The sequence below is a fragment of the Puma concolor genome, chromosome A2 (assembly GCF_028749965.1).
Source record: "Puma concolor isolate L17-30 chromosome A2, mPumCon1.1.hap2, whole genome shotgun sequence".
NCBI classification, from domain to species: domain Eukaryota; kingdom Metazoa; phylum Chordata; class Mammalia; order Carnivora; family Felidae; genus Puma; species Puma concolor.
Genome location: NC_141668.1, coordinates 95,901,304 through 95,928,849, shown reverse-complemented (window position 1 = coordinate 95,928,849; position 27,546 = coordinate 95,901,304). Strand labels below are relative to the sequence as shown.

At 44.2% G+C, this 27,546-nt stretch overlaps 1 protein-coding gene across 10 annotated transcripts in view; it reads left to right on the top strand.

The window, feature by feature from the left end:
* LOC147583347 (uncharacterized) overlaps nucleotides 1–27,546 on the top strand; it is a 131,687-nt gene that overhangs the window by 53,271 nt on the left and 50,870 nt on the right. For 8 of the 10 annotated variants that reach the window (XR_015248126.1, XR_015248124.1, XR_015248123.1 and 5 more), the window contains one exon: nucleotides 5,018–5,214. Coding sequence is in view for 3 of the 10 variants with exons in the window: in XM_086697007.1 (XP_086553133.1) it covers nucleotides 5,018–5,105 (88 nt within the window). In the remaining 7 variants the exon portion in view is untranslated. Of the gene's footprint in view, nucleotides 1–5,014; nucleotides 5,215–22,882; nucleotides 23,317–27,546 lie in introns of those variants that run through there. The other 2 variants (XM_086697006.1, XR_015248122.1) reach the window with 2 other exon arrangements.

Genomic DNA, 27,546 nt, shown 5'->3' with positions numbered 1-27,546 from the left:
CACCAGCTCGGGCTTTATTATTTCATGCAACCCTCCTTTCCTAGGAGTCCCCAACGTGCTCAGAAGTGTTTTTTGCTAGGGCCATTACCAGGAGGATAAAATCTCAGAACAGAGACTGTAGATTTAAAAATGGGAATAAGTGCCTTCCATTGAGCTTTTGAGGGGCCAGAAAGGAGAAGAGCAGGCGGTGAAGTAAAAAAGCTGTGCTACAAGGAAATGGAAATGCCAGCAGCCTGAAAAACAGAGGCTACCAGGTTAAAGAATGACAAATATTCTGGAAGGAGTCAGGTGCACAGAAAGAAGGTGCCCTGGGAGGTCCTGGAGGGTCTGTGGGAAGTGACTTTGGGGGTGAGATGGGGAAGAAGGGAAATCTGACATCTCCACCATCAGTGCTGTCTTTTCTGAAGTCTAGTCCACAAAAAGCGCAGACCCAGAGAGAAACATGTTGCTGATGGCTTGGTTGACGTGCATCCTTGCGGCGTGGTTATGGGCAGGCACTTCCTTAAAGGAATGTGTGTGTCACCAAGGGACATTACTTTGCACATTACTTTTGAACCAAGTAATTCACCAGCTTGTCTGGCCCTATCTGGCCTGGTATCCACATACGGTGTGCAGATGCTGTCATTTTCTGCTCAGGCTATTCTCTGGCTCTCAGGAGGGAGGCTGAGCATCGAACCTCCCACATGGGGTGAACCCTGAATACAGTAGCACCAGGAGAAGAGTTGTTGACTTGAAATGACTTATTCTTCTCTCCCTACCACACTTCCTCCTTGTTTCAAGGTCCTCTGTGAGACAAGGGAGAGGGGAAGGTGGTGGGAAGGGAGCCCTGTCTCGGCATCTTTAACTTAATTTTATTTTTTCAATTTTTAAAAATGTTTATTTTTGAGAGAGAGAGACAGAGAGAGAGAGAGTGAGAGAGCACACACAAGTGTGGGAAGGGCAGAGAGAGAGGAAGGAAGCTCCAGGCTCTGAGCTGTCAGCAGAGAGCCCGACGCAGGGCTCGAACTCACGAGCTGTGAGATCATGACCTGAGCCGGAGTCCGACGCTTAACAAACTGAGCCACCCAGGTGCCCCTTTAATTTAATTTTAATTTTTTTGCTTAGTATAACCCCGACAGCAGCTCATTCCTTGGCCAACAAAGAACAGCGTTTTCTCCTGGATCTTCTGTATTGGTTCCATTTATCTCAGCATTCTTTGGAACCATGATTTAGACATTTTGCTGCTAATTGAATTCAGCCTCTGGAAGCAGTAGGACCAGAGAAGGAATATTATTAGCTTTTTTAGGAGTTGATTCTAAGGTAAGAAATAGGATTAAGATAAACTTCTCTTCCTAATGACAACCAATGATTCTATAGGAAAACATATTTTTAAAAAATGTTTTATGTACATTTGAGAGAGAAAGAGAGAGCATGAGCAGGGGAGTGGCAGAGAGGATCCAAAGTGGGCTCCGTGCTGACAGCAGCGAGCCCCATGTGGGACTTGAACTCATGAACCATGAGACCATGACCTGAGCTGAAGTCGGATGCTCAACTAAGCCACCCAGGTGCTCCTATAGGAAAACATATATTACTTCACACTTCTGTGGTATCTTTCACTCAAGGCCTCAAAAGGATTCTATAAACATGTGCTCAGGTACGCTGAAGTCTAAGAGAGTTCCGCCCCATTAGTTTAATTAACAGATGGCATTGTATAAGCTTAAGGTGTACAACACAACGATTTGATATATGCATGTATTCCAAAATGATTACCACACCAAGTTTAGTTACTATGGTAAGATTTAAGATGGGAAAATCATATAGAAAAACAAACTGAGGGGGCACCTGGGTGACTCAGTTGGTTAAGCATCTGACTCTTGATTTCAGATCCAGTCATGATCTCATGGTTCGTGAGTTCAAGCCCCGCGTTGGGCTCCGCACTGACCATGCAGAGCCTGCTTGGGATTCTCTTTTTCTCCCCCTCTCTTGCTCGTAGTCTCTCTCTGTCAAAATAAATAAATACACTTAAAGAAAAAAAAAGAAAAATGAACTCAGTATTTGGAAACCAAAGTATGATTCTTGGCACGAATGATTTGCTGTGGTGCAATCTCTGTGGGTATCGATATCTCATGGCAAAATGAGTGTAAGGTTTCCCCTTCCCTAGTCCGTACTGGTACTTCCCTTTCTGATAAAGAGGAAGATGTTCCATTCTCTGTTTGGCTCGTGTAACCCCACCTCACTGGGGCCGGTGTTGTTCGGTGCTTCTGCTCCCCACAAGAGTCCCCGTCTCTCCAGGCCTTATAGACAGGAGCCTGTGGGTCTCCTCTCAGAGTGCATTTTCGAGGACAAACAGTAGGACGGCGGGGGGTGGGGGGGACCCTATCCTAACCATCGGGACAATAGGCAGAGACACTTCTCTCCTGGTGATGCCTCAGGCTGTTATTTTTAGCAGAGTGAGCCCTTTCACTCTTTTGCACAATGGCTTCTGTTGACACAACTTACTATCTGGTGATTACAAAAAGATGCCATTATACCAGGCGACAGGGCAGTGACAGCACCCTGTGTGCGTTCTCCAGAGGTGGGTACCACCAGCCACCTTCTCTAAGTGCACGCGGCTCAATAACCATGGCGTGGGCACAGGCACGCCACCCGGTCAGCCGGGAAAGATGCTGCCACCCAGGCTTGTGTGGTGTCTGGGCGAAGCCACTGCAGACGGTGTTGAAAAGAGCATCTTTTATTCTCCTTTCAGAGATGACTTCCTTGTCTGTCAGTAAACTCTGAGCTCTCTTCCCTGAGGAGATTGTGGGAAAGATGTGGCATCGAATATGAATTAGTATGAAACTAATGTGGATTAGTATTGTACTATAAAACCACCTGGGTCTGGGACGAAATTTGGGGCTGGAAATTGGGCAGCGACTTATCGACGACTCCCAGGAACATCAGCCTCCTTCCTGTCCACTCGGACTTCAACAGGGCAGAGGCCCCAGCTCCTCTCCGCAGACAGTGCCCAGCAGCAGTGTGCGCTCAGGATTAGAAGGTTCTCAGAAAACATTTAAGACATTGATTACCATCTAAGGGGCATTTTGATAGTTTGTATACACCATCCGGGTCTGTTAATAACTATAAAGTCTTAGGGCGCCTGGGTGGCTCAGTAGTTTAAGGGTCTGACTCTTGGTTTTGGCTCAGGTCATGATCTCACAGTTGGTGGGTTCAGGCCCAGCATCAGGCTCCGTGCTGTCAGTGCAGAGCCTACTTGGGATTCTCTCCCTCTCTCTCTGCCCCTCCCCTGCTCACTCTCTCTCTCTTCCTCAGAATAAATAAATAAACATTTAAAAACAACCTGTAAAGTCTTAAACATAATGTGTTATTAAAAAAGTGTCGGGGCGCCTGGGTGGCGCAGTCGGTTAAGCGTCCGACTTCAGCCAGGTCACGATCTCGCGGTCCGTGAGTTCGAGCCCTGCGTCAGGCTCTGGGCTGATGGCTCAGAACCTGGAGCCTGTTTCCGATTCTGTGTCTCCCTCTCTCTCTGCCCCTCGCCCGTTCATGCTCTGTCTCTCTCTGTCCCAAAAATAAATAAACGTTGAAAAAAAAAAAAAGTGTCCACATTCGGGGCGCCTGGGGTGGCTCAGTCATTAAGCATCTGACTCTTGGTTTCAGCTCAGGTCTTGATCTCACATTTGGTGAGATCGAGCCCCACATCAGGCTCTGTGCTGACAGTGCATGGAGCCTGCTTGGGATTCTCTCTCTCCCTGTCTCTCTGCCCCTCCCCTGCTTGCCTCTCTCTCTCTCTCTCTCTAAATATAAATAAATAAACATTAAAAAAATCTTTAAAAAAATCTCCATATTCAATGCGCCTGTGTGTGCAAACACCAGTGCTCACTTACTGTCACCCTGTTCATATTTTGTTTTAATGTTTTATCTATTTTGGAGAGGGAGAGAGAGACAGAGCATGAGCGGGGAGGGGCAGAGAGAGAGGGAGACACAGAATCCGAAGCAGGCTCCAAGTTCTGAGCTGTCAGCACAGAGCCCGACGTGGTGCTGGAATCCGTAAACTGTGAGATCATGACCTGAGCCGAAATCAAGAGTTGGATGCTTGGGGCGCCTGGGTGGCTCAGTCGGTTAAGCGTCCGACTTTGGCTCTGGTCATGATCTCAGAGTTCGTGGGTTCAAGCCCCGCGTTGGGCTCTGTGCTGACAGCTCACAGCCTGGAGCCTGCTTTGGATTTTGTGTTTCCCTCTCTCTCTGCTCCTCCTCCACTCATACTCTGTCTTTCAAAAATGAACAAAAATTAAAAAAGAAAAAGAGTTGGACGCTTAACCAACCGAGCCACCCAGGTGCCCTATTGTGCTATTTGTATTTTAATGAATGTATTTGTAATGGCAGGGGATGTATGACAGATGCATTTTTCCTTCAGTCACGGGAAGCTTTTAAGGAGTCAGAAAATTTGAACTAATAAGGATAATGTTTTATGTAGTCCCTTAGTTCATTTGTTGAACACATAGCCAAAGGAGTTCATTGAAATAAATGCTGCCGTTGAATTTTTAACAATGGCTACATAAATATGGGGCCATCTATAACCTTTATGCCTACAGGAGCCAGGAAAGTGATCTGTATAATTAACCCCTTGGTTGATCTGGTCTTTCAGCCATCAGGATGAAGAGTCTGATTTCCCACGTAGAGTGGGATGTACCTGAGAAACTCAAGGTAGCTGAATATTTTCGTGGAGGAAAGCTTCTTTTGAAGGACTAAATAGGCATTCATTTGACACAAATCCTTAAATTTCTCAATTTATGCTGAAGAGTGGGGAGGCATGGGGAAACCATCTGGGATCTCAGATTGATGATTCTGATTCCATGGTGAGGCAGGTAGAGTTCTGAGAGGGCCCTCCAGCTTGCACCCCATGTGTAAACCCCTGCCCTTCAGTTTAGGCAGGGCCTGTGAGTATAGTGAGATGTCACTCCCTTGACTAGGTTATGTTATATGGCAAAGGTGGTGAGACACTCATCATGATATTACCTTATCCATGACTTTGTCTCAGCAGACTGGAGAGATTCAAAGCTAGGGAGATCTCCTGCTGCCTTGAGGAGGCAAACTGCTGTGTCTGGAAAAGGCTGCCTGGCAGGGAATAGCAGACAGCTTCTACGAGTTGGAATGGCCCCCAGCTGATGGCCAGCAAGAAGGCAAGGAACTGAATCTTCCCAACAATCAGTGAACTTGGAAAAGGACTCCAAGCTTCAGGTGAGATCACAGCCCCTCACAACACCTCGATTTTAGCCTGGTGAGACCCTGAATCGGGGGACCCAGCTAACCCTACCTCCTAATCCACAAAAAACTGAGATAACACACATGTGTGGTTTGAAACTGCTTCATTGGTGGTAATTTGTTATGCAGAGATAGAAAACCAAAGAACTAGGTCTGGGCAGGGGGCAGCTGAGAATTTGCATCTGTGTTAAGTTCTCAGGTGACGCCCAGGCTGCTGGTCCAGGACCTGTCCTTTGAGAAACACTGTCATATTTCCTCTGGCAGCGGACTTAGTGGTGTCATGAATGGACACTCACCGTACCCTTCTGGAATATAACCAAGGTTAACCAGAAGGGATTGAGCATTCTGTTTTAAGCCACAAGTAAGTATAGGCAATATGGTTCAAGCCTTTAAGAATAATTTAAATGTGGCCAGCAACAATAAATACAAAATACAGTGTTAGAAAAGCCATTAGGATCAGGGCTTAGGAAACGAGGGTAGGGAAAATAATGTAAAGTGAGGCGTGACGTCGGCATGCAAGATGCATGCATCACTATTCATTCACGCCTCTGTGGCAAGAGAGACTTAACTATTAATTCCTGTTCCTCCTTTTGAGAATCATGTCCCATCTATACTACTTGTGAATTAACTTCCTATTATAACTATACCTCAATTAAAAAGTAAGTGAAGGGGCGCCTGGGTGGCTCAGTCGGTTAGACGTCCGACTTCAGCCCAGGTCACGATCTCGCGGTCCGTGAGTTTGAGCCCCGCGTCGGGCTCTGGGCTGATGGCTCAGAGCCTGGAGCCTACTTCTGATTCTGTGTCTCCCTCTCTCTCTGCCCCTCCCCCGTTCATGCTCTGTCTCTCTCTGTCTCAAAAATAAATAAATGTTAAAAAAAATAAAAAAAAAATAAAAAGTAAGTGAAGATGTATGACGTCACACAAGCTTTCCAGTTTCCGCCGTGATAGACAGTATGAAAGTTACAGAAATTTTACTTTTGTAACTCTAGAAAATGTTGGCACATCCTCCAGCAGTACTGGGTATGGGTGGGTAATGGGTGTCCCTCCTTACTAGGCAGATAAATGGCTTCCGTGTCTCTACCTCTGTGTGTCAGCTGTCTTTGATGATTTTCTAACCCTTTCTGTGGCCAACAGCTCCCCTTCCCCACCTCTGTTCCTCTCCCGTCTTCACTTGTTTTTGTTGAGCAATTTTCTGAAGTGAAGAACATTCAGCTCCACGGAGGTTTTCCTAGTGGAAAACAGCCAGAGCCTTGCTTCACCCTGAGGCTGTTACTTCTCTCTTGGTAACCGTGGTGTCCCTGGTAGGACACAGGGCTTACTGCTGTGACTCTATTAGCTGAACCATCTGGATTGTTGGTACCTATTGCCCAAATGTGAAGGCTCTGGTGTCTCCAGGCACTTCCATAGCACGGAAGATGTTTTATGTAGCCATGTCAAGCAACTCCAAGGGAAGAGTCTGGAACTTGGTTTTGAAACTATTTTGAACGTGGCTTGGTGTGATGTCTGTCCTGCCCAGGTCTGTTGGAAGCAGGGGTGGGACGTGGGAGTGAGTGAGTACGTGTGTGCTTGGATGTGTGAGTACGAGCAAATGTGTGCGAGTATGAGGCTAAGTGAACATGAGTGTGAGCAAGCATGTGTGTATGAGTGTGAGCACAAGTGAGTGTGTGCACGTGTGTGTGTGTGTGGCGGAGGGGGGGGGCGGGCAGGAGGGTAATAGCAATCCTGCGTGTTGGGGAGCAGGTCTGCGTAGCATCGGTCATTCCTCTCGGACATGTCCTTGTTGTCCAGACTCAAAGGCCTGTTTACCTAGGCTATTTCATTCGGCCCTCTTGCAATGGTAACTTTATTTTTATAACTTTTTCTTTCTTTTTGGAGATTACCAATTCTTTTATGCAGCTCCTACAGCAGCCAGAAGGTAAGAGTCTCCAGGCCCTCACCCCACTGTGGCACCCTCTGCTAGATCCGTGTCATTAAGAAATGACTTTACACACACCAGCTGCCTTTGCAGGGGCACATGGCTCCAACTCTGTGTTAGGCTAGTAATTTCATATGGTTTTTTTTTTTTTTTTTTTCTGGGTAGGATAAGAGGTAGAAGAGAGAAACTTCGTGCATCTTCCTTCCATTTAACCTGCATTGTCTCCCCCCATTCGTAAAGCTTTATAAACAAATAAAAACGTTGTGTTTGGAACAGCTCCTGGGGGCCGGGGAATCACATACACACTTGTGAAACATGAGTGTGCTTCTTATGTGTGGCCCCTGTGAGGCGGCCGGAGTGCTTGCAAGGCCCTCAGCTTTGTAGAGTAGGAAACGGGGGTGTCGAGGGGTGGCCAGCTTTCCAAGTTAGCGATGAGGACTCTGGTCTCCACGCCTGCATCCTCTTTACACAAGATTATAACCTAGATAAGCACACAGATGAAGGACGTAGCCCGGTATTTATATTCGAATTTAAAAGTATGTATCGTGTCCTGGCAAATTTATTTGTTTAGTGATAGTGATTGGAAGGCAAACAGGTGGTGGTTAATAGAGACTGTAAACTCTCCCGAGAAGCTTCGGGTTCTGGTAAGTCCAGCTCTCTCTCTCAGACATATTCTCTGTAGGAGTCACCTCTCTGACAATGGCTCCTTGTCAGCACCGCTCCAGGTTTGCCAAACTGTTGCCATGGAAATAGATGATCAGCTGGCTGAGAGTGATAGATACCTGAGTAGTGTGTGGGCTTTGGGTATGGATCTGAAGTTTGGGATGTTTGAATCTCTTTGTGAATCGATCTCATAAATGGCCCATTTATCCACGGGCACACCCTACTTTTAACCTTCAGCCTGACGTTAAGTGATCTTGCAACATTGATCCAAGATCAGCTCTGAGAGTTTCGCTTTGAGGAGACTGTCATTGACGTGGCTGGGACTCAGCCCAGAGACACGCACCATCTAGCACATGTCAGCTCCTTCGGAATGAGTGGTGTGGAGTGGAACAAGTCAGCTCAGTGATCCCTATGTGGACGTGGATGTGGTCCAGCCTGGGCGAACCAGCTGGGAACTGAGGGGAGAGAGGTGCTTGCCAGGTACCTAGGAAAAACTGAAGCATGGAGGACAATTTACCATCACAAAACCTGTGTGGGCTTTTAGCTCATAGCCTGTGATGCTGCTAACGACGCCACTGAGGCCATGTGGGGGAAGAATATGGAGGAGAACCAGCGTCCCACAGTACTCTCTTCAGGGCCAGCTTTCCTCAGCCGTGTTATGCCAAACGTTAGGATTTCTCAAGATGTCAAGACTTTTCCAAGATCAAGGAAGTGTGACAAACGCTCCATAGAATGTTCTCATTATGAAATTCATAACGTCTATCAGCATACTAAAGGTTCTAGTCAAAATCAGGAGAATAGAGACCTAGTTACGTTGCTTAATTGACCACTTACTACACTTGCCTGACCATCAAAATGCCTTTAGCTCTTAGTTGGATTCTACAGCAAGAAGACCTACAGATATTCAGTGGGTGATCCTGCCCTTCCTGGTTTAGGCTTTTAATCCTGTGGTTTTCCTCTGGCTGTTCCTAGATGATTCTGGGGGAGCACAGGAGTGAGGGCTAATTTCCATGTTTAAAAGAGCCAAAATACCCAAAACATACATTAACAGTGACAGTCACTGTTGTCTCTTTACCGTTTCAAGCTTAGAATGACTTAAATTTTGATGTATCTCTTTAGGCTCCATCAATTCAGAAGATGAGTAGCTATTCCAAAATTCTGGAAACTTGGATCTTTGCTATAAAATGCTATTCTAAGGCACCTGGGTGGCTCAGCTGGTTAAGCGTCTGACTCTTGATTTTGGCTCAGGTCACAATCTCACGGTTTGTGAGATCATGCCCCGCGTAGGACTCTGCACTGACACCCCAGAGCCTGCTTAGGATTTTCTCTCTCCCTCTCTCTCTGCTCTTCCCCTTCTTATACTCTCTCTCTTTATCAAAATTTAAAAAAATGCTATTCTAAGAGGCTGAATAAAAGTATCAGGAAGAAATTATAAAGACCATTGTATAGATCAAGGACGAACATTTTAGTTGGGGAAAAAGCAATTTCTTTAAACCATTACATAAAATACAATCTAAATATTCTAATAGGGTTGTCTAATGCTCACTCAGGTCTAGTTCTCTTCTTTTAGGGCACACAGATGGATATTTCCCTCCCTATCGGTAGGTGGGTCCATGTGACTGATTCTGGCTAATGCACTGTGAATAAAAGTGACTTGTGTAATTTTCCAGCCAAAGCATTTAATTGCTGATGTGAAAACCTCCAGCTTTCTCTTCCTTTTCTGCTGTTTTTTGAGGCTTTATGTTCCAGATGATGATGCCTGGATTTTTGAGTCTCTGTGTGAAGGGCAGTGGCCTTGGAGAGTCACCTGTATTCACAGCTGAATGATATATACATATATATTTTTTCATTTTTGCCCATTTGAAAGGGGAAAAGGGTATCTTGCTATTGTTTTAATCTACATTTATTCTGTTATTAAAGGTTTTCTTCCAGTTGCAGTATCTGTTTCTCCAGAATAATGATTGCTGTTTTTTTTTTTTTTTAATTAGTTGGAGAGTTTCAAACTCACAACATTGCTATGCTTCCCCTACCTGATAGAAAATTCAACTTCTGTCACTAAATATTTAGTCGTGTAGCAGGGTGTATTAGTCTGAGTTCTGATGAGATGCAGATGTCAAGACAGGATTAAAAGTAGGATGACTTACTATGGGAATCGTGTGAGAGAGAAGGCAGGAAAAGGAGCTGGTTGAAGATGAGGGAGCCATCAGACCACAGGGAAAATCTGATCCTGTGGGAAGAAGAGAAGGAGGAATGGTTGTATGCAAATGTCCTAGACCTCCTTGCAGTCTAAGGGAAGTTTAGCTCGGCTCTGTGGGTGCCCTTGAGCCAAAGCTGTTCTTTAGGGGGTCCCTGAATCTCCTAGGAGAGGCCTACCTAGGAATTAGCTGCTGTGCTAAGTTGTTGGCTGGAGCACCCAAGGGAAGTGTGGCCTTGGCAAACACCATGATGGATTTCAGAGCACAGCATCTGGGTCTTTGGGTCCATATGCTCCCATAGTGGAAGATTTGGGAGCCTAAGCTCTTAGGTGCCTGAGTTCTCATCCCCTCTTGGGGTTCTCCTCTAGCAGAGTAGGCTTCCTAGAGTACTATTTGTAGGAGGGACTAACAAGCCTTCTGGAAGGGATGAAACTTCCTTTGTTGGGGGGTGGGGCAGATCTGAGTCAGGCCTCCTGCCCGGCTCTTGGCTCTGCTTTCTGGCTCAGTACCATGAAGGGCAAGGAGGGTGGGAAGCTACAAATAACAACCACAAGAGGGGTGCCTGGGTGGCTCAGCCAGTTAAGTGCCTGACTCTTGATTTTGGCTCAGGTCACGATTTCACAGTTTGAGAGATCAAGCCCCACACTGGCCTCTGTGCTGATAGCATGGAATCTGCTTGCGATTCTCTCTCTCTCTTCTCTCTCTACCCCTTTCCCTACTTTCTCTTTCCCTCCAAATAAATAAATAATCACAAGAGCCAGCTCCACTAAAATTCCTAAGACACAGGTAATGCTGTTCTCAGATTCTTCTAACAGAGTAACACACAAAGAAAGAAGAGAGGTAGTCTTCTCACCTGTGTCTCAAAATCCTAAACAATAGCCAGTACAGAGACCCTGGTGGGAAGTGGTGGTGGAAATAGAGAGCTACAGTTCCGCAGGCAGGGATGGCATCAGAGGGCTGTCAGAATAACAGAGGGAGTCTTGAATGGAGTGGGGGAGACACAGAGGAAGAGAGAAAGGAAAGTAACTCATGGTACTCTCCTCAATGAGCCACATGTAGTAGCCCCTGGGAATTCTCAGAGATATCGTGGCTGCGTATTGGGAGATGTTCTGGGAGGCCAGTTGGGTAACTACTTTTTTTTTTTTTAATTTTTTTTTTCAACGTTTTTTATTTATTTTTGGGACAGAGAAAGACCGAGCATGAACGGGGGAGGGGCAGAGAGAGAGGGAGACACAGAATCAGAAACAGGCTCCAGGCTCCGAGCCATCAGCCCAGAGCCTGACGCGGGGCTCGAACTCACGGACCGCGAGATCGTGACCTGGCTGAAGTCGGACGCTTAACCGACTGCGCCACCCAGGCGCCCCTGGGTAACTACTTTTTAAAAAAATGCTTATTTATTTTTGAAAGAGGGAGAGAGAGTAGGGGAGGAGCAGAGAGAGGGAGAGAGAGAGAATCCCAAGCAGACTCCACACTCTCAGCGCAGAGCCCAACGTGGGGCTCAAACCCATGAACTGTGAGATCATGGCCTAAGCCGAAATCAACAGTCAGACGCTTAACCAACTGAGCCACCCAGGGGCCTGTGGATAACTGCTTTTATTTAAAACTGGAGTAGTTTTAGGATATTTCCCAAGGACTCTGTATCAGGCTGGGCAAAATTATGCTGTAGTAACATAACCCCCCGATACAGTGATTCAAGCCACAAAGGTTCACTTCTTGCTCGTATTACTGCCATAGTGGGTTGGCCAAGGAATTTCTCTTCATCATTGCCTCCCTCATTCCAGGACCATCTAAGAGAGCTGTCATTTCCTGGAACACTGTTGGTGTCCTGGCAGGGGGGAGAGAGAAAGGATTTGATGACGTGTAATTTGGCCCTAAAAGCTTTTGCCTGGAAGCTTCACACATCATCAGCCCCCAACTAGTCATGTGACCCCCACCTGAGTTCAGTGGGTTGGGTAGGATAGTCCCTCTACAGGGTGGGGAAGAGAGTGTTGGTCTGCAGGTCTACTGCAGTCCCCTTTTTCCGCGGACTCCGCCTCAGCCGTGTTCAGGCTTCAGGGGGAGGTAATAGGCAGCTGTTCCATAAATTAGTTTTCGGCACCCCTCCCTGCCTCTGCTGCACCAGGACAATCATGACAAGCTTATTTTCACTTTCAGGATGTTGCTCTAGCCATTGCCTTTTCTGGGAAAACATTTCTCTCTGATGTTTGCAAGACCAGCTTTCTCTTGTTGCTTAGTCCACACATCTTCAGAAATGTCTTTCCCGGCTTCCTAATCCATGTGACCCTGGTCCCTTCACCCCAAGCTCTTCTTTTCACGTTACTATCTCCTCCTTTCTTTGTGGCACTATATTAATCAAAAAACACACCGCATCTGGTAGTTTTTGTTTACTGCTCATTTATTTATTTTCTGTATATCCTCACTAGAATGTAAGCTTTATATTTGTTGCCCTATGCTGTTTTCTGTTTTTGTTTTTTGTTTTTTGCCAGCCAGCTTCACAGGCTTTTGTGATGGGGTGGAAAGAGATCAGACTGGGGTTGGGAGGGAAGGGGAAGGAGCAAAGCCAAAGCCTGCATGCATGGGGGCAGGTCCCAAGAAGACTTTGGAGTTGAGACAAGGAGGTGTATAGAGTGAGTGCTTTCAAAGGGCATAGGATGTGTGAGAATAAGAGGAAAAAAGAACAGGACTTTTAAAGAAGTGCTATTGAGTGTTAATTTTCCTTGAGAGATTCAAGAAAATGTTAAACTACTCTTTAGTTATCTCGATTGCTGTAATGTGTGTATTTGGTCATGACACCCTATAGAAAAAGTAGCCTGGATTGCCCAACCAAGAGCTAGGCATTGGTAGGCCATCATCCTCTGCTGAAATTCTGGTTGTGTGTATCACCATCCATAAAGGAAGTGCCTGGAATAACCCAGATAAATTTTGGGTCGCTATAACTGAACCAGGGTTTGAGGATTCTGAGCAACCCCTCACTCATGCTGCTCATGGGGCCAGAACAGTGCTCAGCACATGATGGGCATTGAAGAAAATGTCAACTCCTAGAGAAGCTGTGATGGTCAGGAGTCAGGTGGGGAGAGGGTGGTATCAGAGAGATGGGCTGGCGCTCTCCTCCATTCCCTTGATATTAGGCCAATGGGGAAATACTAGAAAGAGAAAATGGGGCAGGGGAAGGAGGAGGGAAAGGGAACCCTCTTGTTTGATTAATTTAAAACATTATTCCAAGACTTGTCCTTTTGGGAGAGTACACTGAGAAGAGAACATTGTGGAAAGTGACTGTTGAAATAGGAACAGGACACCTGGTACTATTCTTTTCCTACCATTTTAACTGACAAAGTTATAGGTTAATATGCTGTCCTATGAATTGTGAGTCTACTCAGGGCATTTCAGTAGTTAAGTGAGATGCCTCAGAGTCCTGCAAATGGGATATTCAAGAGAGAGCTTGACTGCGTGGATAGATCTCCGCCTGACAGCCCAATGATGAGGAAGCTCCTGCTTTGGCAGATGGCCAGGAGAAAGGGATTCCAAGCCTGAGTGGCCTTGATAACAGCATCTCATTAGTTGAGATTAAAGCTCTAAGGATCAAAACTTCTTGGTATCTTGCATCGGTGACCCTGGTTGGGATAGGCCTAAAGAAGAGGGGCTTTGTCTAACCTCATTCAAGCCCCAGCCCACTTTTTCCCAGTGATCTTGACCATAGGCAGCACATACACACCCTCTACAGATATTGTAGACCACTTTCGGGTAAAGAAATCAGGGTGTGTGTGTGGGTGGGAGGGGGGCCAAACTCTGATATAGTTTTCATGACCAGACATGAAAATAAGAGTAACATGTTGAACAGTTGAAGGAAAATTTTATTCTAAACTCTTTTTGAATAACAGCAAATCCTCAAGACATCCCTAGAATTAAGTGTTTTTTGTCAATTATTTAGTAAGTGCCTAATTTGCTCTTGCTAGGGAAGAAAATTACATGTTGTTCCTAAATTATTAAACAATATTTTGATGGCATTGACAGAGCAAGTAGCAAGGTATTGACCAGTCACCCTGCTATAGGAAAACTCCAATGCAGCTCTGTTTTCTCTTGCGAGGTGGAATTGAAGAGAAAAGAAGTCATTAACTCCTGTGAATGACATCTGCAAAGTCTGATGGAAAGTCACATAAAGTTCATTGTCCTTTATTAGACAAAGTGGAAGAGCCCACAAACTAATTCTTTTAAGAAATGCCTAAATGAACTTCAAAACTGAAATCCGATCATTGTTCAAAGTTTTGCTGTCCTGGCTTCTTCAGGGAACTTTGGTTTGGTGGTAAGATCTTACTCAAGGTTTTCTTTATGGGATTTCATAATCCAGCCTTCTTTGCCTTTTAAATAAATCTCGACATCTTTCTCAGTGCCTAGCATGATGAATAGATGAATGATCTTTCTGGAAAGTTTTTTCCTTCCTTGTTGCGTCCTCTAAAGACGATGAGTCTCGGGAGAAGAGAAAGTGAAAAATGGAGATTCATGCTAAATCCTGAAATTAACTGTTTCTTGACTCAATGAATTGCTCTAGCCATTTGGTTTGGACTGTTGTATACACTGTCAAGTTGCTCTCTTCTGGGTCGGGAAGCTTCAGTGTTCAATGAATGAAGAGAGATGATGTTTTGGAAGAAGTTTTGGCCCAAGACTGGAAGACCAAATCCCATCCCTCTCTGTACTGAGGAGCAGACAGAAGCATTACCTAGACATAGCCTATCAAAATCAAAGAACATTTATTAGGAAAAAGGTGATTCTTTTATGGAACACCTATCAAGCACCTGTAATGTGCTAGGTACTTATATGTCATTGGTGGTCACATCAGCCCTGTGAGATGACTATTATTTCAACCTCGCTTGTTGAGGAAGTTGGGACTTAAGAGACCCAATAACTTGTTCAAACTTTCACAGGTAGGGAAAGGAATGGCGGGTGGGCAGGAGAGCTTGGATTTGAATGCATTATCATTCACTTCAACTCACACCATGCTCCCTTAGAAGTGCCCAATGAGAGAAGTAGTCACTCCATTTCAGGAGCTCACCGTATGGTTGGGAGGATGTGGAGAAGGGCTCAAAGTGCAGGGGGTGGGGGGTTAGGATGTCCTGAGCATCCACCGTGAAGCAGCATTCAAGTCCATCCTTTTGAATCAAGACGTCTCAGATGGCTCACGGGCCAGAAAGTTAAGCTAAGCACGCTTAGGTAACTCTTCCAGGGGTCTCCCAATCAGATCTTGATCCCAGCTCAGTTTGATTCCAAACATTAAGCCTCCCTAGTGCTTCATGCTTCCACTTCCAGCAAAGGCCTCAAGGAACAGTGTATGTCAGTGTGCCTGGTGCTATTGAGATGGAGGGAAGGGAAAGAACACTGGCAAAGGGAAAGGAGCTGAGTGAATTAGAAGAGGTAGAACTCTCTGAGTCAAAATAGAGGTTGGAGTGATGTGCCAGGATTGGGACAATGTGGAATTCAGTTCTGATGTCAGTGTGTGACTGGTTTCCACAGCTGAGAAAGCATCATAGAGTGGTGTGTGTGTGTGTGTGTGTGTGTGTGTGTGTGTGTCTGTGTGTCTATGTGTCTGTGTGTCTTGTGTGGACTGGCTGGTGCATGCACAGTGGGCTCTGTGGTAGCTCTCTGGTGGCCTCCATGATCCCCGGCTATCTGAGTGTGGCCAGCAAAGGAAAGGTGGGTGGGTCGATGGGTTCTCCTCATGGAGTTTTGGCTTTGTGCTGTTCTTCCTGTTCTCCCCTTTTAGAGCTTACACCTTTGTAACCCATTATACAACAGTGCTTAACATGAAACTCCAGACCAGAAAATGATTCAAATAAATCCGTGACTTTTCCATAGGACATATTGGGACATTCATTACTCAAGAGTGGGCAAGGACTTTCTGAAGACACATCCTTTCACCTTGTGAGTCCTAAAACTTGCACATTCTCACTATATACTTTGGAAAGAATTCATTCCTTTTAGAGTGATTGAGGAGACTCTTTTGAATTAGTTGCAGATATATCTTGAATATCTTCTTTCCCTTTTGACGTTTTTTTGAGACTGGTTTGGTTTAATAGAAACAAAGCATATGTGTAAGCACTGTTATTTAGGCTGTCCGCAAACATTACTAGTCAACCGAGAAGTTTGGCATCAAGTTACCTTAGAGCTGACAAAGTCAGAGGGGATATAATCATTGTTTTAAGTAACCATTTACTTTTCAAGATTGACCACATTGGAGACCCCACAGGACTTACTTCAAACACCTCTCCCTCAATGCATATACAAATACCACATCGTCAGTGTGTTTGCAGAAGGGAATACCAGGAGCTCTGAGACCATGGTCTAAAAAATCTTCCCAATCACCTGTTGTTCATAGAAGTCCTGTATGTTGTAGAAGACTTTCGAATTCTGGAGCCAGTGGATGGTCTGACTGAAGAATTTAAGTTTTCAGATTCTTTATTTAGTCTTACATTTTGCTGTGATAGGGCTAGCTATGTTTCTAGAATGTGGGAAGGTGATGTTCTGGAGTAGAAATAAAAGAGAGACTCTTAAGTTTATTTATTTTGACAGAGAGAAAGAGAGAGTGAGAGAGCAAGAAAGCAGGGAAGGGGCAGAGAGAGGGAGAAAGAATCTCAAGCCGGACCCTCGCTGTCAGAATGGAGCCCAATGTGGGGCTTGAACTCATGAACCGCAAGATCAGGACCTGAGCTGAAACCAAGAGTCAGACATGCCTGACTGAGCCACTCAAGCGTCCCTAAAAGAGAGACTTTCTGAGCCCTGGTATTGAGGATCCTGTATGAAAACGAAAATACTTTGGTATAATAAGTTACGATGCCAACTTCTTCAATCTTCATTTGCTTGGGGAAAGATTTCAGAGACTATGGTCTTCACTTCCGTTGTAACTGTTCTCTCACATCCAGAGGGGCTAGATATCGAGGGTTCTCTTTTCATTTGCTCAGAAGTCTTATATTTATTTTGTGTTAGTCCTAGCATACGTGTAACCGCGCACAAGAATAAACACGGTTACTATGTGCTATTAGAACACGTTGGTGTTTAATGTGACTTCCCTCTTCCCAGTTGCAAGGCAGGGGTGGGGAAACGTTCTCACGTAGCTTTGCTTAGTCATCTAGTTTATTTATTCAGCTGTAGAATCATCCACACCTTTTTAAAAAGTGCAGATTCATGCTATCATAATTGTACCCGGGGTCACTAATTTGGGGGCCTCAAGGGCTCTGGCTGCTGTAGCAAATTGAAATATGGAAATCAGATGCCTTATGTGGGACTGCGGGCCGTGTGCCATCCATTGGGTGCTAGCATCTGTTTGATTCTCAGAGGTCCTCTTTTTCTCTGAACAGTGAGTATTGTCAACACGGACTGTCGTCCGGAGAGCGAGCTGTTAGGCTGGAATAACACGGCGCTCTCAGGAGCATCTGGAGGACCGGAGACAGCACAGCAGTTTTGAAGCTTTTCTTTTTTTTTAAATGCGGGTTGCAAGACAGCCTCCCGCCATCTCTCCCTACTTCTGAATAAGAGGATTCTAATGGAGTCACCATGGGTGATGAGGCTGAGCCCCGAGGTCCTCCCCTGCCGGGACTGTTTCTGCTGCCTGGTTGTTAGCTGTGTGGCTGCCGCCTTTGTCTTTGGTTTCTGCAGGGAAAGGCGTTCAAAGAAGGAGGTGAGCTTCACCTTGGTGATTCCTCTCCCAGCAAAATGAATACAAACATCTAATGTCATGACCCCCATCCTGTTCCACACATTCAGCATGTTTGACACCGTTAGCGGCCACAGTGCGGGCCCAGGGTACATCAGCAAGCAGATGAAAATGTCCTTTTGCCCTGGGAGATGAGCCTGTGTCGTGGGCAGGGGCAGGGGCAGGGGCACGGAGCTTTGGTGGAGATGCCACGGACACCATCAGTCCTTCAAGGTGTGTCTGTGAATGCCGGCATTACTGACATCCTCAGTGGGCTTCGCCTTCCTTTAATTTTTCCTGTCCCATTCCAAAAACCTAGCCAAGCAGAATGGAAAGCTTGGTTGTTTGAAAGCAACCCCTTGTCTTTCTGTTGGTTTTGCAGCGATGAGCTGATGGAGGGCGCTCAAGGGGGAGGAGAGAGGTGGGTGTCTTGTAGGGAAGATGGCAGAAAGCTGGGAGGATTGGGAATCCTGATGGTCAGCCTTGGAACTCCAAGGTTGGCAAGGTTTTCTGTCTCTAAGTGAAATAGAACCACCTGCTTTCGAGGACTCTGAGGCTCTCTGTGGTGATCCGTATGGACAGAGGAACAGAAGGGTGTCCCTGCACCTTTATTCTGTCAAAGCTCCTGGAGCCTTTCATCACCCTGGGCACGGAGAGACATTTCTAATGCTGATGGCCTTGGAATCAGATTTAATTTTATGGGAGGGAAATAAAGCGAGTGATATCTATGTGTATTCGAGTCTATGGAATGAAATTCATCCCTGCCGCAGATTTAACTGCACAAGTCAGGAAAGGCCCTGAAGACCAAAGACATTAGCACAAATGAAGAGTTGGAACTTGCCTCTTGCAAAAGTTTTTAGCTGAAGAAACCTGACAGACAGGAGAGGGAGGACTGTTACTTTGTATGTGACAAAGACATTACATTGTCATTAATATTGCAGGTCACTGCTTTTGGGGGAAAATCTTTGTTTTATTTTAAGATTCTTAGTAGGGTTTATTCTGAGACTTAGAAAACTCAGGAGAGTTGGGCCTTCCAGACAAATGCATTTGCCTTGACGAAACACATTTGCAATAGCTCTCCAACAATGGCCTGGAGACTACTCCCAATTCACACTGGACTTTAAAAAAAATATATTTTTTTACCCTGTTTTGAAAATGGACCAGGTTTGGGGCACTAATTCACATTGCTACCACACCCACTCTTTCTGCCCAGAGAGTGAGGAGAATGAATGGGTCAATCAGCTGACATATTTCCATCCAATTTCAAGGATAGAATGTGTTCATTTTCTGACTAATGGCATGTCATTTTGCAGAAGCCTTTGGTTGTGAATTAATCCTGGAATCAAAACAGATTTTCCGGGGAGCAATCTTCCATCAAGTATTGATTTTTTTACACTCATGGAGTCTGTACTCCCTAATTTAACCTGACAATGATTCTGCACAATGGCCTGGGAGCACCTTGGCAGCTCACTGAAGGAAGTTTTACTGTCTTTTCTTTCTGCAAAGTAGAAGGGAAAAACCCCACACCAGCTAGCCCAGTCAGTCACTGGGGGGCATTTATGACTTGATACTTTACTTCTGGCGATTTGGAATGGGCAGAAAGCTGCCTTCTAACTTTTAAAGAAGTGTTGGGAGAGAGAGCTTTGCCTTGCTGAGACTGTTCAAAGGAACATTTTTTTTTAAGCTGCCAATATAAAAGAAATTTTTAATATATCGTTCAGTCATGGCCAGTGTTTTCAAATGATGCCATCTTGCTGTGCCCACGAAACGTGAGGAAATGAGGAAGGATTTTCTGAAGAGGGGCTTTTGCTTCTGAATTTCAATAAACTGTTCTGTTCCTTTTTTCCCTCTGTTTTCTCAAAGGTGCATTTGGATTTCCATACTGCTCGGTCCCTATTTGATTCTTGTGAACTCAGCAAAGATTCGTGAGCTGTGCTGGGTTTATAAAAGGGGCCTTAAAGAGCTGAATATGACATAGCCCCCCTACTTCAAGGAGCTTGTGGTTTGGAAAGTGTGGAACAACAAGCACACTCCACCTGTGGCAGAGACTATAAACTATGAAAGGCATGGATGTGGGCCTATGGGATGTTGGGAATTTGAGTAAGATCAGAAGGAACTTTGTGGAAGAGAAAACGTTTAAGTTGGGCCTTGAAGGATGGTGTGACATAGACAGTTAATAAATGCTTACTTAATGTCTGGGTACTTCTCGTCATTTTCCATATTGCCTTGTAAGTGGGTTGGGACCATGTGACCAGTTCTGACCAATGGATTATTCAGCAGAAGAGACATGAGTCACTCTTATGTGGGGGCAATCATCCCTCCTCCATCTGCCCTCTTCCACTGCCATGGTGACTGGGTACAGGAGAACTTTGCTCTCCAAAACAAGGACTTGTATGAGCAAAACCTAAATTTACATTACAAACCACCAAGAAATCAGGGTTTATTTGATATCACAGCATAGGTTAGCCAAATGAATACAGATGGGTAGGAAGGATTACTTAGTGAGACATGTCAAAATCCAGAGTGATACAGTTAGGAACTTTCATTCATAGATAAGAATTTTGATGGACTCCTGCTCTGAGCTCATAATAAAAAGGAAGTGCTTAAGTAGCTCACAGAAACCAATGGCAGGTTTTAAGTGGAGTTATCTTATTCTTACGGAGAGATTTTTTTGGAAGAGGACACATTTATTACAGATGGAAAATATAATCAATAAACTGAATAATACATTAAGCAGTATAGTGAGTCCCTGAGTCATGGGTATCCTAATAGATTAGTGTGGTTTGAAAGTCAGAGCCTCTGCACTCCACATCTCCAACCAGAATGAGAATAAAATTATTATTGGTCCATTAATTTAGCAGGTACCTGGAGTGACAGAAGAAATAGAAGTAGAATTTTGGTCCTTGAAGAACTTAGTTGTGGTTGGGGAAGCAAGATTCCAAGCACCGGGATGAAAGAGGGAAGTGAAGAGGGCTCAGCAGGGGAAATAGCAGGTCAGAGGGGGCTTTTTGGAAGCTGAGAGCTGGGTCCTGGAGGAAGTGGGTTATAGATAGTGGGTTATATAAGTGGTGGAAAGAAGGTGAACAGATAGTCCCACTGGAGTGAGTGAAGGACTGAATGGCCTAGACCTCATGGACAGTTTGTCTGAAAGCAATCCCAAGTGCCCTAATCGAAGAAGAAGGAGGGAATGTAAATAAGGGAATTGTGGGAAATTTTCACTTCCCGGCGTTTCCCCAGTATCAGTTGTTTCTTGCTGACCTGGAGATCTTATAAAATGTGACACATGGTTGGCCATGATCATGCTACTCTTTGAAGAGTGGCCATCCTGCCTATTAGATTCGAGCCTTCTTTCTTTCTCCTCATTGGTTGTTACTGCCTGTGTCAGCCATAAAATTACACTACTAGGCTGACTACACATCTTAAAGAAACCAAAAAGATGGCTTTACCGGCACGTTGTGTTCCCTCTGCTGCTGTGACCCTCATGAGCATGTTTCTTCATATGTAAAGAGAGAATTAAATTAAATGGGATTATTAATATAAAGCATTTAGTGAAGTATTGGCTTAGGGTTGATTTTACTAATTGGTAACATTATTATTGCTAATCTATTGTTTCCATCATAAATCAGAATGCACTTGTGATCCTAGAGAACACTCCTTTGGTTGATGATAAGAAGTGAAAATGGACTTTGCCTTTTTTTTTTTTTAATGTTTATTTTTGAGAGAGAAAGAGTGTGAGTGGGGGAGGGGCAGAGAGAGAGGGAGAGAAAGAATCCTAAGTAGGCTCTGTACTGTCAGCGCAGAACCCGATGCATGGCTCTATCTCATGAACCATGAGATCATGACCTGAGCTGAACCCAAAAGTTGGACTTAACCGATGGATCTATCCAGGCACCCCCAAAATGGACTTTGTCTTAAATTATTTCAGGTCATGTTTTTTTCCCTATTAGAAATCCAAATTTCCAAACTGTTGAGAAAAAGCTATCACTAATATTTATGACTTTTAGAAATTCATTTTTTTTGCTTTTTCCTTTCTTATATTATCAAAGAAGCTGTTTCCATGTGTTCCACAAATGAGAAATAAATATATGAATTCATATTTAATAGCTTTTTGAAAATTCTCAATTTTCAAAAATGGGCAAGATATATCAATTACTATTTTGGAAATTCTCGGAGATTCCATCTTCCTGTCTTTGTGCCTTCAGTGTGGGAGATGGTCTAGCTCTCTCACCTCTGCCTTGTCTTACAATGAAAGAAAGTTTTAATCACTATGCCTGATACTCTTGTCTTTTTGTTTGTTTGTTTCAGTTTAGCAACACAATGTTCAGTTAAAAAAATAGATCAAGGGGCACCTGGGTGGCTCATTCGGTTAAGCATCTGACTTTGGCTCAGGTCATGATTTCAAGGTTTGTGAGTTCAAGCCCTGTGTAGGGCTCTGTGCTGGCAGCTCAGAGCCTGGAGCCTGCTTCTGATTCTGTGGCTGCCTCTCTGTCTGCCCCTCCCCTGCTCGTGATCTGTCTGTGTCTCTCAAAAATGAATAAACATTTAAAAAAATAGATCAAATGTTATTTGAGCAAGTAAACAGTTTAGAATGAGTTTTGAGATGGTTAAACTATAGGTTGTAACAAATGGTCACATAAAATCCCTTGTGTTTGAAACAGTGGTTGAAATGGCACATTTCAACAGCTTTACACAGATGTTGTTTTAAGGAAGAATTCTTTTTCTTTCTTACAAATTAAAGAAGACTTCTGCTTGGTTGAAATAGTGGCACTTTTTTCTTCCTTTTAACTCTTTTTTTTTTTTTTTAAATTAAAGTGGGTCTGTACATTAGTGAAGTGCTCTAACGCCCTTCACTGTGTATAATCACAGAGTGCTCTATTATACGCAAGTGCCATACGGAGAGAAACAGACCTTTCCATGACTACAAATTTCAAACTTTCTCCCTTAAAAACCAAACAAACATATCAGTGATTCTACTGCAATAAAGGTATTTAGATTTGAGTGAAACCACTTTCTGATTCTCAAAAGACGGTAAACTTTTATTATATTTGTGGTTTGAGCAGTGTTTGGAATCAGTTGCCAAAACAGCGAGAATCGCTAATGATTCCTCTGAGCCTACAAGGTGGGAGTAGTGTTTTGCAGGGCTGTAAGCACTGGTTATTATTATTTTATTTATTTTCCTTTGACTCCCAGGTATGAGTGATTGTCAGAGAACACATATGACGTGTAATCTTCATTGCCCAGGTAGACCTCCATGTTGAGAAATTCTAGAGGCTTCTGAAACTCGTAAGTTTAAATTTTGCTCTGTGTTTCCAGTAGAATGGATGGAGACCTTACACACATGATTCTGGGAATGGAGGCCCATGTTCTCAGATGAGAAGCAGTTTAAGAATGAGTTTACAGGGGCGCCTGGGTGGCTCAGTTGGTTAAGCAGCCGACTTCACCTCAGGTCATGATGGCACGGTTTGTGAGTTCGAGCCCCGTGTTGGGCTCTGTGCTGACAGCTCAGAGCCTGGAGCCTGCTTCGGATTCTGTGTCTCCCTCCCTCTCTGTCCCTCCCACACTCATGTTCTGTCTCTCTCTCTTTCAAAAATAAATAAACATTAAAAAATTTTTTTTTAAATGACTTTACAACAAATACAATGTGGATCTTTGGGGGACAGATTCTGGGCATGGACTATTAGATAGGCATGGGTTTAATTTCTACCACTGACATTTTTTTGGGTAACTTACTTAAACTTGCTAAGCTTTATTTTTTTCATCTTTATAATGGAGGTAATAAAGCTTCTTTCATTGTCGTGAAAACTAAATACCCAGAAGTGCGTGCACACGTGCACACACACACACACACGTAATGTTTTGGTGAAGTACTTAGTTCAGTTCCTGGCAGGAAGTTAATACATAACAGCTATTATTTTTTATTATAGCTTATTAGTTTTGCCAAAACTTCTATTGTGGCACACAGGAGGAGGCCTTATAATCAGATAAAATACAAAAATCCAAACAGAGAGCTATGATTGCCTAAGATGTAGGCATCTCTTAAAGTAAGATGAAGAAAAACTATATTTCAGTTCCAGTTGGCCAGATTCCTTCTGTGGGCATAGGGGGCATTTAGGACAGAGACAATTTTACTTCAAGACCTCACTCTGAACACTTGCATGAAGTGCTCCTCATTGGTCATTGGTAGAATCCTGTTGCGTTTAGACCGCTAAATAAAATCAAGTAGTGCGGGGGGGGGCACCTAGGTGGCTCAGTCCATTGAGCGTCTGACTCTTGGTTTCAGCTCGGGTCATGATTCCACAGTCATGAAATCCAGCCTTGTGTTGGGCTCTGCACTGAGCCTGCATGAGATTCTCCCTCTCTCCTCCGTCTTCCCCCCACACCCTCACTCGTGCATGAGTGCTTTGTCTCTCTCAAAAAACAAAACAAAAACCCCCAAAACTCTTCAAAATCAAGTAGGAAAAACATGACATTCTGTGTTAAAGTTTGGGATCAATTGGATTGTGTGTGTTTTCAATGAATATAATCTCATTGTCAGAGGAATGAGTTTAAGTTTGGGTTTTAAGATCTTAAAACCCATTTAAAGTATATCAGTACATAGAGTTGATTTACATAGCTTAGAAAAAATGAAAAAAGGAAGAATCAAAGCTTTGTATTTTATTCTGATTTGGCTATTTATTTTTAGGGTTTGAAAAGAACTTTAAAATGCGTTTTCTTTTTTTCCTAAATAGCCTCAGGGTCTGTTTTGTTCACTTTAAAAGATTCATCTGTGCTAACTAAGTGGTAGTTAATGGTCATTTGAAATATAGAAATTTAAAATCCCATGCAAAAAATATGCAGTCACACAATCGTACCAAAAATTGAAAAAAATTTGCGGACGTTTACGTGGGAACAAAGAGAGACGAGCTCAGAAAATACACTTTAAGAAAACAAAACAGAGGGACACCTGGTGGCTCACTTGGTTAAGCTTAAGCATCCGACTTCAGCTCAGGTCATGATCTCACAGCTTGTGAGTTCCAGCTCTGTGTCCGGCCCTGTCCTGACAGCTCAGAGCCTGGAGCCTGCTTTGGACTCTGTGTCCCCCTCTCTCTCCACCCCACCCCTGCTTGTGCTCTGTCTCTTTCTGTCTTTCAAAAATGAATAAACATTAAAAAAATTTTTAAGAAAACAGAAAAGAACAGACCAAAAGATCTGGTTTGCAGCTTTTCACTATGTATAAAGTCCTATAATAGTAATCACACAATAAAACACCTTGTAGTTAGCAAGCCCCTAAGATGTTTGCATTTTAATTTGGGGATTTGGGTCCTGTCTTATTAAATAAAATTTACCTAACAAAATTTGGTTGACTTGAGCAAAATTTCTGATGCGCGATGGAAACACGAGAACCTTAAACGGTTAGAAAGCAAATCATCTTTGTGGATTTAATTGCCATTGACAGAAAAAGGCCACTGGGCTGGAAAGATAATCATCGTTCAGCCAAAAGGCATGATGTAGTCTGAAATTAAGGAAAAAAATTCTATTAAGTTAAAACAGCTGGAAAATGAAATCTAGTAATGAAAATATTTAATTTGCATGATTTCCTTTATTTTTTGCTTTATTTTATTTTATTTTGGTCAGTGAACTTTCTCACTGCAAATGTGACATGTATGGTTACATATCACATGTCTAGGCCAGGTATAAGCTGATATTTATTGATAAATGTCACTCTTAAGAGAAAAAGTAATGGACCCACTGCTTTTAAGTTTATTGCATTTCCATACCAAGCCTTTTTTTTTTTTTTTTTTTTTCCTGCCATGGCTTAAGAAGAACCCTAGTTCATTTTACATCCAGGCCCAGGAAAACCACACACTTGGAGTACATTTTGATCTAACAGTTCACTCTTAAAGGGATTCAGACAAGATCACGGCAAGTAAAACACCCTCTCCCTTCCTGAGTTGGACCTCAGCTCAGATGAAGTCATCTGTCCCTTCCAAACTGAAGCTGCCACCATGGCTTAGTTTCGTGTTTGTGGAGCTGACTGCTTCTTCTGTTTTCCTTGCTGCTTCCTCTCCCTTTCAGCCTTCAGCCCTCACGCTGGAGGGCCATGGCAGGTATGGCTTTTCTGGGTGGGCCATGTGATTAATACATGGTGAGGTGTTGATGTGGCCACGGCTTGAATTTGAGTAAGTTTTCCTTCTCCCCAGAGTTCTGAGCCTCTGTGCTGAAGACAGACACCATCTCCTGTATCCATATTCATGGATCCAGATGAAGTCCGTGGGCCAATATTAGTTTAACTATGAAGTCTATCATTCTCAAATCTCTTTTCTCTAGGAGACATCAAGTCTCCATAGCTAGGGGAGTCATTAATTTACCTACTTGTTCATTCATTTATTCATCTTGCTTTTATTAGGGGTTGGGCACTTGCACGTGTCACTGGAAATACAAAGATTATTATTTATAATTTTTTAAATGCTTTATTTATTTATTTATTTTGAGCAAGAGAGAGAGAGACAGCAAGCGCATACAAGGGAGGTAGGGGGAGAGAGGGAGAGAATCCCAAGCAGGCTCCTTGCTGTGAGCATGGAGCCTGACATGGGGCTTGATCCCATGAACTGTGAGATCATGACCTGAGCCGAAACCAAGGGCTAGACACTTAATCAACTGAGCCATCCAGGTGCCCCAGAAAATACAAAGATTACTGAGAAGGAACCATTGTTAAAGGAAGACAATGGTGGTTTAGAATGAGTTTGGATTTTCTTTCAGTTTCCCTGAGATCAGTCTCTCTCAACTCAGATCTGCTCACTCGACCTTTGTTCTTTTTCATCAGCACGCCCTCCAACCCCTGATGGGTGCTCTAGCCTGTTCTCTCCCTCTCATTTCTGTCATTCCTGTTGCAGGAATGCAGGTGCAGAATCTGGGCTTAGTGTTTGGAAATGAGGTAAGAAATTGTGGAAGACTGTATCTCATGGCCTGTATGGAGGAGGCAAATGCAGCACCCAGAGGCGGGGTCACCTGGGTCACTCCAGCTCCACATCCCCTTTTTCATTAGACCTGGAAGCCCCTCAAAGAGCCCCACAAGTATTTCAGGGGTTACAGACCATCTTTTATGTGCTCAGGGACACGTTCACTCTGTCGGGGTTTTCCGTAATGCCCCTGGGCACCGTGGGTTTCCACCAGTGGCCCCAGCAGGTGGCTGCTGCTGTACCGCCAGATTTCCCCATTTTTATTTCTTTCTTGCTTGTATACAGACAAGTATTCAGGAGCTGGCTTAAGCATACATCTGAATGATAGTCACCTCGCTGTTCTCAGAATCCCTAGAATGCTCTACTGGCTAAGGATCTGTTACTAGGTCAGCATCACTGTGCCTTGAATCTTGAATTGCATCTTGAAGGCACCTGTAGATCCCACTGTCTTTCGCCTCGCCCCACTGAATAGTCTCACACCCTGCCATGGACACAACCTGAGTCCCTATGTTAGCAGACCTCACAGAGCTATCTTGTCTTAGCTCCCCCAACATGTCCATGCAGCCCAGAACATGGCAGCCACAAAATAAGACTTAAGTCAAAATCCATGCCAAGAAAATTTTAGGACAGCAGCCTAGAGGCTGGAAAACATGCCAGACTAAGGAAAGTTGCAAAATAGCTGAAAGTTACAAAATTCCACTCATTTCTCCATGGAGACTAGAGACTTTGGATTGAAACGGTAGCATCCAGCATCTGCCTGTAATTTTTCCAGCAGCATTGGGCTGCCCAGGAAGAAAAGAGAGGTTTGAATTGAATCAGGGTTGAGGATGAGCAGGCCTGGTAGGGCGTGGTGATCCAGAGCGTGAGGGGACTGAGAAAGCTTGTGACATCGTTGTTGGAATGATGGATTGGGAA